Raw genomic sequence first — 12,009 nt, forward strand, 5'->3', positions numbered from 1 at the left:
CATTTTATGGCACCATGTAACACTAACTAAAATATGAAGCCAGGCCAGTGATTCCCTTCCTCCTTGCATTCTCTTGCCAAGGAACACAAGTATGGTAGTGCCATATGAATGGTTTGATACTGCCCAGTCAGAAAAGTGAAATGGTTTGAGATAGTTGGTAAGTGTCTCTTTATAATTAGGTTATTGAGTTAGGTGCTTTGGTGCCTTCTGTTCCAGGTTGGTCAATGCGGTTCTGATTTGAACACAACTGGATGAGAAGTGCTACTTGCACTGTTCCAAGGATGAGAATGTGTGAGTGTATAGTGTGTATATGAAGTTCATGTAGAAACCTTATTCAGTATTTTTTTTCTTAAGCATGCTAGCAACTTGAGATTTTTGAGAAAATAAACTAAAAAAATTGAACGATACTATGCAGTGTTTTGTTGTTTTTCTTGAATGCTCTATAAGGTCGTGTAGCTCCCTTGGGGGTTCAAATAAAAGCAATGAGAAAGATCAAAGTTGGAGGAGCTCAAAGTAGCATTGTTTCCAACATTAAGCCAGGTTGGCTGCAGCTCTGTCTGGTTGAGTCTTGAAAATCTCCAAGGATGGACATTGCATAGCCTCTGAGTGACCTGTTCCAGTGTTCCAGAGCTGCTCTGCTCTCTTGACACACAGACTCCCAGTACAAGGGACAGGTTGTTTTGGATCTCAGGCTTGCACCAGCCTGCAATTTCTAGTTTCCACTGCAGTCATCTGATCAACTCCCTTCCCCCCAGCTGCAGTGCCTGGGCTATAGCAGCCCTGGACATTGATTTTTATCATTGCTAAGTCTTGTTTGTCTAGTTTCTTGGAGGGCCATCAGGAATTTTATTTTGTAAAATAATATGCACTAAGAACAAATTTCTGAATAAATAATCTTCAGCACAAAAGAGAACAGCTTGATGTAAAATTTCACTACCTAAGAACAATGCTTTTTAAAACATCGGTCAAATTACTCTAGAGTGCCAGAGCTCTGCTTGCCTAATTGGAAAATACATAATTCTTGCCTATCTGGTATAGAATAGTCAATTAGGAGGAAGCATTTTGCTTCTCTGTACCTTGTTTTTAAATTCTTTCCTATGTATCATGGGAATATTTCTCCTGCTAGTCTAATGCAAAAGAAACAGCATCTTGAAATAGTCATAAGAACATGAAATTGCTAAATATTAGAACATTTCCTAGGTCCAGGCACCTTGTGTGGGATTGCCTCCTCTGACAGGAGAAGGTAGCTGGAGCCAGCCCTAATGTCTGGCTCAGACTGGAGCTAATTGTCAATCAATCATTTTGTGAAGAACATAGAGTCCAAAGAAATAACTCTTGTACTCACCCTTGGCCATGATTGTTGCTCAAGGACAAAAGGTGGATACACAGCATGGTGATGGGGCCAAAGGTTAGTATTTAAAAGGAGAAAAGCAAATGCTGAGGATGTGGATGTTTTGTGTCCATGTGCTGCCTGTGTACTTCCCGGCTTGTCCAAGAGTTGACAGAGCATCTGCAAGAGAAAGAGAGGGGTCATGTCCTGGACTGCCAGTGAAATGTGCTGCTGTGCGTGGGCTGGGGTGAACGCAGCTACCGAGGGATGTGCAGTGAAGCAGAGGGGAGCAGGGGAGCCCTCTCCCGGTAAGCTTTGAGACAGTTAAAATTGGTTTGTGCGTCTTCTGCCCCAACAATCTAGCCTAGTTAAATAGTAACCTGTGAGACTTGCATATCTGCTGAAAAAGATTTTCAGAATTAAATTATAATCTCAGAAGAAGACAGGACCTGCCTGTAACAAAGAAGCTGTCTTTTGTAGGCTATCTAGGAGATAAGCTATGACCCCTGGACTGACTGGTAGTGTCTGGCTTATGTCCGAGGAGATCAGCTACATCCACATTGCATGACGTGTGGGTCACATCCTTGTGCCCCAGGATTCAAGAAAAAAAGAAGCCCAAGAAAATACAAGCAATTTAAAGTTTTTGAAATATCAACAGCTACATTTACAATTTATCTTTTAAGGTGGTAGTGGTGGCAAACATTTTGTTGCATTGAATGAAAGAGGAAAGAGCAAAGCCTTTTGAGTTTCTTGGAGGACTGCCTGGGACAGAGGAGCGAAGTTGGTGCAACCTGCCACAGTGTTACATGCTTGGACCAGTCTTGGGAGCAAATTATCCTTTCTGCATCCCTTAGATTTTCTTGAGAGGAGACACTGCATAGCAACCAGGTTTTCTTTCTGGGGTGAGCCAGTCTGCTTGCTTTGTGGCTGATAAGAGGATTGGGGCTTGGAGTGGAACAAGAAGCTACTCAAACATGGCATAGCTGCAGTTGTGGTGTAAAGGGTCTATACATAAAGCATAAGCCCAGTGTTGCTGTAGTGATTATTTGAGAAGCTAAGGAGTTCCTGTGTCTTAATGCTGGGTTATATTACTTAGTATGATTTGGCTGCTGCTTTGTTTCACTGTCACTTTTAGCATTTATTTTATACTTAATGTAGGCTTCTTTCCATGAGGTCCACCCTCTGATGGTGTTGATGTAGTACTGAACACAGTGGGAACGAGTTTGCCAGTTAGGACTTGTAGATACTGCCAGCACTGAAAAAGCATAGCTGGCAGCAACATGTAATATTTTTCTTTGAAGCTGTTTATGGAATTGGTATTTTGGAACTTGACCAGGCTCCGTGGCTTACACTTGGGTACTTAGACCTTTCTCTTCTGACTTACTGTACCTGACAGCCAGACCTTCATGCTGTTTGTCCTTATTTTCCTCACACTGTAATGAGAGGGTGCTACTACATTGTAGGTAGTTTTTGAAGGGTTGGTTTAAGTACCAGTATGTAAAAGCTGTAGTTATGCAGTGGCGGCTGTTGCGTGCATCTTTAACATCAATGTATTGGTACAGGTGGTGAAGGGAGGCATTTTCAGCCTCTGGATATGTGAACGTCTTGCCTGCCTAGCCATTGAAAAAAAAAGTGTGTATCTGAGCTGAGTACACTTGTGTAATGATGCATTTTCATTATTTGTCTTCATATATTGTCAGGAGTGGAATTACAAATGTTTCTTTGTCTTTTCAGTACATCAACTGTGGTAACCTGGAACAGCTATTAGATGGTAACCAGCATCTGCCCTGGACAGTAAGGGTGAAACTGGCATATGACATTGCTATGGGAATCAGTTATCTTCACTATAAAGGCATTTTCCACCGAGACCTTACATCCAAGGTACTGTTTATAAGACTAAGGCAACTTTTTAATGAAGATGCTATAAATGCTTGTTTGGTTCTTTCTCCTTGCAGCAAAGAACTGCTATGGTACAAGGTGTGGTCTAAGACATTTTGAGAAACAAATTAAAATGGGGTTTGTGGGTTTAAAATGTTCTTAAATACATGTTGATAGTTTGGAGGGGAACTGGAGTAATAACTATCATGAAGGAAGGTGGTTCTTTAAATGAGTTCAGATTAGGATTTCTCAGAAAGCAGCTGCAAAGTTCTAGTTCTGAATTATGGTTCAGTAAAGCATTTAAATCCCCAGATAAATAAGCATAACAATCTAACATTTGGAATAGGTCAATAATATGAAGAACACAAGTTGAGGAGATCATTACAACAGCACTATAAAACTTCCTCATTGCTTTTGTTTCCCTCTGTATTTCACATATCTGCTTCAGTAGCAAGAGTGACTTTTCATCACTAATTTAGCAGTAAGTGTCCACAATCCTGGTTTGTATTTCTTTCATTTCTGAAGTCAGTAATGTCAAACTAGCTTACCTAAAATTTTCCAATTTCAAAATTTCCCCCAGATATTTCAGTGGCAGGTTTTCAATGGACATGGGTTTGTTTGAACAAGTTTGGTGACAGCTTATATGAATTTAGTTGGCTGAATTAGCCAACTAATTCAAACTCAGATTGAGATATTGGCATAGTAGCACTAAGCTCTGTGAACAACTTGCCCCAGTATTCACACGGAGTCTTGCCATCCATTGATGCCTGTGCTGAGGACTTTGCTGTCTGGAGCTAATGAACTTAAGCTCAGTGTGGACCTGCAACATGAAAGTACTCCAAAATTGTTCTTGAAGACTTCATAGCATTACATCAATCAAAAGCATCCAGAATAATGTTATTTTATCTTTTAAGATTCGAAATGCTTTTTAAAAATAAAACGCAGCACAGTGAGTTTGCAAATGGGAGTGACTACCAGTCCTCCATCTAGGTTTAGGTTTTTTAAAGCTACCTCAGTGCAGTGTTAAACAGATGAAAAATGTCCATTTAGCCATGGGATGGCAAGGGGGAAATACATCAATTGCTAGGTGAAGGACTTATTTCAGTGAAGTAATTCAATACTTCCTTGAGTGTCCTTTCAAGTGAAAAGTGCTGAATTCTATAAGAAGAATAATTTATGAAAAATGCCCAGACGTCATGTCACTTTGACAGGATACACTAAGAAAGCTCAATTTCACTTACCTTGGAATGCGCAGCTATGAGATGCATAAAAATAATTAAAAAGATAACTTGGTGTTCTCCCCCCCTTTTTTTTTTTTTTTAATTTTTTTTTTTCAGTTCAGGATGTATTTTAATACACTTAAGAATGGGGGAGTTACTGCCAAGAGCCAAAGCAGCTAAGAACTCTGTGCCTGTGGCATTTATCATAAACATGTACTGTGATGGCTGGTCATATGAAAATCTATTTCCTGAGACCTCTGTGAATGCCTTTGTTCAAAGCTTTCCATAATTGTGTGTCATTCTCTGGAGCTGCCCTACCAATGCTTCAATGTTATCTATTGCTGAATGTCAATTGTTTAGCAAACACACCCACTGGGAGGAGTCCACGATTTCACTGCAGTAGCAAACTCATCGGTGGACACAGGATGTAGTAGTAAGGGTTATTTAAAAAAAACAAAACAAAAAAACCCCCAAAGACACAACCCCAACAAAAAACCCCAAACACTAATCCAAACCCTAAGCATTTAATAACAGTTGCTAGATTGGGATAGTTTGTAGCACTGGAGGCATAGTATCTTTGTGGGTCACATTGGAAGCTGCCCATATAAAAGTTTAAGTCATTATCTGTATTCTTTATTTTCCTATTTTTTGTATTTTGTTTTTGTTTGGTGGTGGGTTTTTTTGTTTTTTGGGGTTTTTTAAATTTTTTTGTGTGATGTTTTGTCTGTTTGGGAAGGGAAGCAGATGAAACACCTGTCCTGAAACACGCGAGTACTTGTGAATTTTATTAGTATATTATTCTATTGATGAAATATACTTTAAAATTAAATCTGTTGGACAAATGGCTCTTCTATCGGGCAAATCTTTGCCCTGCTGGCTGATGAAATTTTAAAGAAGTCACTTTGTTCAAAGCCAAAAAACAAAAAGATAATAACCATAGCAAAAATCAGTCACCAAAATTTTCAACTCTCAGAGTGTGGCTTGGCTACGGCTGGAGGAGGAGCCTTGTGTTTTACCAGGTTTATACCAGTGGTGGGATGAGTCATCTTCATTCTTACAAGTGAGTAGCAATTTGTGAGCAAGCTGAAGGAAGGTGTGATGGACTCTTTCCTCAGGTGAAAACTTGTGATTTGGACTTGATAAGGGAAGATTCAGTGCTGTTCTGTATTGTCCTTCTTTCTCTGGTAAACTTCAGTAACTGATGTGATAGCTTTATTGGTCAAATTAAGACAAAGACAGGGATTTAGCCATCTGCAATATCATAACGGACGCTGAGTTTGCTGGGGCAGTGAGGGAGGTTTTTCCTATACATAAATCCACACAGTTCATTCTGTCAGTTCTGACAGCAGAGTTGTTTTCCTCTGGCAAGATGCCGGTGCTCTGGCATTATATGTTTCTATGTACTGGATGCATAAAAACTTAAGGAAAAATTCCTGACCCTTGGCAATCCAAGATTGAAAAATAAGTAGTTTTGACAATTAGTATACAGCAGGGTTATCTCTGTCCCTAACCTGCACCATGTGGAGAGTAGTAGAAAGCTCTGATAGTACAGAAAGCCAGAGGGAAGAATGGTAAAGAGTAGATGTAGGTCATTATAGTCGATGTGACAGCCCACAGGGGATGTCAGGCCTGACATCCCCCTGGTGTCCTTCCTACTGCCCTTCTGTCAAAGAGAGAGGTAGTGCTTGCTGGAAGAGGGTGTGCTGCCCAGGCTGGTGGGACTTAACCATGTTGTGAGCAGCTCTGTTTTTGGGCTGCTGTTGCTGGTCAGGCTGATCTGCCCTGATCAACAGCAACAGGGCAGATCTAACTTGAATCTGTCAGAGGGTAGGAGTGGTCAGGCTGGCTGTTTCCAGCCTGCAGATGGTAGTTGTGTGGGCAGAGTAGCTTGTATATTTTGTAAGCCAATAAACGTGAGGTCATCTCTGTCGATTTATCAAAACAGATTTACGCACAGATTAAGCTGTACATGAGTTATGACAACCAGCCTGATTGGATCATTCCCAGTCTTCTATCCATGTTACTGCAAGCCCTGTAAATCTTTTTTTTTTATTTGGGGCTTGTTGCAATGTGTGCAAGGAGAATTTGCATCCTAGAATAATGAGGATTTTCTCCATCTTTCAGTGATTCTGAAATAGGTCTGGTTATGAATTTTAACTCTGTTAGTCTTAGTCATAGAAGCTGCAATCATTAAAACAGAAATCATAATGTGAAACACTGGAAGTGTTTCAGTAGGAGCCAGTGGATTGTGATGAAGTTTTTCTTAATCTGACTTGTTTTTGTAACATTCTGTCTTTGGTAACTATAACTAAAATAACAGTGTTTGGGAAGGCACAGGAAAGAAGTGTTCAGCCTGCAAAAAGCATATAGCAAAATCCTTTTGTGACTCACCCTTTGAAACAAGTATCTTGCTATTAAACAGATTTCCTTCAACACCTTGTTTTCCCTCATTCACATTGCATTCAAACTCTGCTCTGGAAGCCCTGGTTATTTTCTTGGCAGCTTACACTGATGACTGTCCAGGTATCAGTGAATTTGTTCTTAAGAGTATCTCAGAGGAGAGAGATTGATCAGCTCAGGCTTATCACAGTAAAGAGTATTGGTGAATAATTGGTATGTGTTTTAAGACTTTGGAGTATTTGGGATTTTACACAGATTTAACTTCAAGGCAATATGCTCACTGACCTCAGGGGCATTAGGGAGCATTACAACACTTAGTCAGGTTTGACCACTGAAGGCAAAGAAAGCACAAAATAACAATCTTAAAGATATTTGTTAAAATTACTTCCTTGTCACAGAATCTTCCTGTGATGCTGAGGAAGGCCATAATCCAGATCCTGGGGCAACATTGCAATAGTCTTAACCACTTTCATTTTCAGCCCAGCCTTTCTTTATCTCCTCCCAGTCTTCTTACACCCCACTGCTGCTTTGTCAAGAGTGGCCAGAATCCTGAATATAGTGTTTTATGTAGGGCCCCTATTCACCATCAGTGTGAATCCTTTGCATATACCAAAAGACATGGGTGCCAGGTGGAAAACTGGGTAATCAGGTAATTAAAGTCTTTACCTTGATGTGTGGGCATAAAAGGCATAATGAACATTCTCACAGGAAGTTTTACATCCCACCTTCTGTGCAATATTAATTTTCGATGTAGTGTATGTTTTGTGCAACTTCATACCAATTTAAAAAAAAAGGAAAAAACCTGATGGCATTTTGCACTTCATTTGTAGTGTTAGAAGCTTGAAATTCATGGCAGAGGTATCTGCAGCTTTAGTAATACATGAACTATTTTTTATTAGTATTTATTTCTACTGTTAATTAGAACTACTAATACACATTGCCTGTTTTCTCTACAGAGCAGGGATAGAGGAACAAGAGACTCCTTGGCAGTGTGAAGTGAAAATCTAGGAGTTTGCCCATTTTTCCAAGACCAATCATACCTACTCTGTGACTACCCAGTCCTTTCTGCCAGCCTCCAGGCAGGCCTTTCCTCCTTGGTCTTGGTCTCTGCCATCCCCTAGCTTGGAATCCTGCTCTGTCTTGTCACCTTATTCACACTTTCAAATTCCACACTCAGAAGATGACCTGTCCCAGTCTGCTTTTTTCAGGGGTGGAAAAAGGTCTCATCATGTTTCAAGTTGAGAAATGCCAAATCTGGGTTTGGTACCATAATATTTTTGAGCAAGCTGAGCTACCTTAGCTGAATACTCCTCTCCCCAAAAATCCACTACTGAATTTGTGTGTTAAAAACACACAAACCCCTGCCTTTTAGTTTTGCAGTACAAAATGTCATCTTATAAGCAACAGTAGGTTGTGAACAGTTTTGGGGGAACATTGTGAGCTCCATTAATGATAAAATCTATGAAGAAATTTTAATGTTTAGACCTAATATATACACACACATGTGTGTACACACACACATAACTTATGTGTGTGTATCAGTGCCAGCATGTGCTTTCACTTAACAGTAAATGTGTGGTAGCTCACCTTTCCTTCATTGGGACAGTAGTAGTGCCAGTTATTACAGATCAGAATCATGGATGTAGGCAATTGCTGTGGGTTGTCTGATGTAACAAATTCACTGCCTTTAGGCTTGAAAGTGTCATACCCTGACTTTTACCTTGTGTGCTGTTTGCTTGTTTAACACAATATAAAACAAAACCCAAGCAATGAACAGAACCTTTGTCTGCTGAGGCTCATAGCTGCCTCTGTGGTTGTAAGGTCCCCTTTGTGCTCAACTAAGCTCTTGCCTGGAGATTTTGCACTGCAGGGGAGGGATTGCACCACAAAAATTAGCTATTACAGATAATTATTTCTGATTATAGTCATGGTACTAAACTTTTACTGGTACTTAGGGACCCAAATGGAGATTGTTCCTTAGACATAATGGTTTTATTGCAAAAAGTGTATCTAGTATTGTGAACTTCCTGTTGTACATTTAATTGTCAGTGGTGTTTCTCCTAGGGGGATAGCACTTTAAAAACAGATGATAGATCTCAATTGCATTTTAAGTATTTTAATTCAGTAATGGTCTCCAGAGGGTTGCAAATGACACTGAAGTACCATTCCTGTATTTTCTGGACTGCAATAAAAGCTCTGACAAGTTTAGCTTGTATGTCATATTGTAAAATAAAATTATGGGGTTTCTTCACCTAAGCAACTTATTTTAAACTCTGAAACTTGAGTCTATTTTCATTTTTGTTTATGTAAAAGGGAGAACAGAATACTGCATTTGTCTTAGTAGGATTATGCTGTGCAAAGCAGATGTTAAGCTCCTGTAACACACAAAGGGGGCTTTATGTTCTTTCACATCTGTCTCTGCATAAACAGCTCTGTTAACTCTTTAGGGCTCAGGTACACAGCTTCTTGCTTCTATTAGGAGACTGCCTTGGGAAAGACTAATGGGATCCTCATTTCAGGAAAAAAACCTCGAACCCAAGAAGACAAATACTGCCCTCTATGACTGTGTGAGCTGCCAAAGAAAAGAATATCCCTGTTAGTAGAGGTCCAAAGAGAAAGCTTGGAAAGGTCATCATGTTTTACTGCCTAGCAGCTTGTACAAATAGTGCAATAGTAAGTCAAAAGCATTTTCTTACAGTCAGTGTTGTGAAGCTGCTTGGCTTTTCACCTCATTGGCAGTTCTTGAGAGGCTCTTTGCAATAGAGAGGTGTTTGAACACTTGTGTCTCTGCCAAAATCCATTAATGAAACATCTTCATACCAAATTGGTACACAGATTTTCTTTTCTGTAGGATCTGAGAAGTATCACTTTGTCAGTAGAAACAGTGCAGTAAGTCTGTACTTTTCCTTTTAAGATACTACCTCTAGGTTAAATTTCAAAGTTCTTTCCAACATTTAGTCTCTAAGCTTCGTCCCTTTTTTGATCCTAATTTGTCTTGGCAGTAGAATGTAAATGCTTAGAAATATCTTCTACTGAGTGCATCTGAGCTACCAGTTGCTGTGAGCTGTGTTAAGTCACCTTTTTAAGAATTGCCTCTTGAATCTGGTAACTATCTTGTGGATTTGTTCTAGTGTTGTGTAATGGCTTTACTGGGATGGGAAGGGTTGAGGAGTATGGTGGTGCTGAGGGCTGGCCTTGAACACTTGGAAAATCTCAGCACAGAATGAAGCATTGCTGTCTGCAGAACATTGTCCTGAATGAGCAGTACAGTCTTGAAAGGTAACATCTGACCACTTTAGTATCTGTAAAAGGGTTTTACTACTGATTTTGATAGGAATAGGATTCTATACTTTCTGGGTTCCATGATAATTGGTGTTTAGCTACATAAAAATTTGCACCAGTTGAATTAAATCAATTTAGTTTCACTACAGTGAGCATTTGCAGTCACACTGGCATTTTCTTTGTCTGGCGCATGTCACCTGCCCATGGCTGATTTCAGTGTGAATACAAAAGTCACTCTTGTATTGAAATACGTATCCTAATGAATTTAAATTCACACTCAGCACTTCTTCATTTGCAGACAAAAGACAAGCTTCCACTAATGAGTTCAGCTTCCTTATTTATATCATTTAACACGTGTAGCCCACCACAGCAGAACAATTCGTCAGTACTTTATAGCAGAAATGTAGCCCTAGGCTTTTCCCCATTGCCTTGTCATGCTGTACTGGTTTCTCCTGCAAGACCTCTGGACCCCACAATGGTGGGATGTCCACTCTGGTTTCTTAAAAGGCCTGCACTGAACAGGGGCCTAGCATTGCTGCTCATCTGGAAAGCTCAGAGCTGTCAGGTAGCATTGTTTGGCTAGATTGGATGCACTATTGGGTTAATTTATAATTTATCCAGGAATAATTATGTGTAATAGCTCAGTGCTGTACCTGAGACTGCCTGGGGCTTGGTGTGGGGGGCTAAGATTGTTCATCTTCAGTTGGTGATGTATTGCTGTCTAATGGGGTGTGATTATATACTAGTAAGAAACTGAAGGAAAGTTTGCTGTCAGGGCAATGATTCATTTAAGCTTCCTTTTGCTATCAAAGCAGCCCTGTAAATTATTGCAGATCTTAAGGTTAGTAGAAATGTTTCTACAGATTTTTGTTTTCTTGAAATAGTTTTAAGTCTCAGTTTAAATGTTCCCTTGAAATTTCAGAGACCAGGGGTTATTATCCACAAAATTCAGAAGGTAAAGCAACTACTGTTACTCGATGTGTACAAAATGTAAATTGTCTAAGGTAACGCAAGAAGGAAATATAGATTTTTAAACTAGTTCTTTTATGAATATAGAAGTCTTTAAAAAATATCAAATTATGAATCATCTTAAGTTGCTGAGAAATCTGTGGCAGAAAATAGCCTGATATTTTGCTGCATAAAATAGTACAAGCATTCTTCTACACAATAAAATCTCTGGTGTCCTCATGGACTTGTTTCTGTGTGGTACACAAATAAAATTCTACTTGTCTGAATCATTTGAGTAAGATGTTTTAAAAAAATTTTATCCTTCTCAGTTTTAAGTCCACTTGCAGTGACCAAGTGTTTAAACAGAGGCAAACTGAATGAATGTGCTCTTTGATAAAAGATAACAAAGCCCATAACTGAGAAGCCTTCTTGCTCTTTGGGCAAGCATGGTTGATTTAACTTGGTATATGTTTATGAATCCCCAAACTAACTGTACTACTTATACTTGAGTCAAGCTAAACAAATAGAACTTTGCATCCCAGGAGCCCAGCATTTGTGTCAAGAGGCTGGCATGCATTTCTGTTAGATGATGGCAGGAGTGGCTTGCTTATCCCTTTAATTGGCAGGAAGAAAACTCACTTTGTGGCCCCAGCCACAATCATCCCCTGAATAATGTAAACAGTGATGACCTGAACTTGATCTTTTAGACAAGGAAATCACTTTTCTTGGTAGCTGCATTATACAGACAAGCTAATACCCTGGGGTAAGCGAGGGGGTCTTGTACATCCAAGCACAATAAACCTTAAAAGTGTTTCCTGCTGATTAGCTAATTAATGCAGGGTACCACTCTGCAGGACTCAGCAGTGGTTTTGCTGCCTGTCACTGCTATTGTGCTGCCTGCAGAAGGATGCAAGGTATGTGGTAAGGGAATGAATTTTCTGTTGTACTTCA

The 12,009-nt window shown here is 39.7% G+C and overlaps 1 protein-coding gene across 1 annotated transcript in view; it reads left to right on the plus strand.

Moving 5' to 3' along the window:
* Positions 1 to 12,009, plus strand: part of TESK2 (testis associated actin remodelling kinase 2) — an 81,962-nt gene that overhangs the window by 53,789 nt on the left and 16,164 nt on the right. Inside the window, exon 5 of the mRNA XM_071750285.1 lies at positions 3,065 to 3,211. Coding sequence (XP_071606386.1) covers positions 3,065 to 3,211 — 147 coding nt within the window. The remainder of the gene's footprint in view (positions 1 to 3,064; positions 3,212 to 12,009) is intronic.

This window comes from Heliangelus exortis, chromosome 8, assembly GCF_036169615.1.
Source record: "Heliangelus exortis chromosome 8, bHelExo1.hap1, whole genome shotgun sequence".
NCBI classification, from domain to species: domain Eukaryota; kingdom Metazoa; phylum Chordata; class Aves; order Apodiformes; family Trochilidae; genus Heliangelus; species Heliangelus exortis.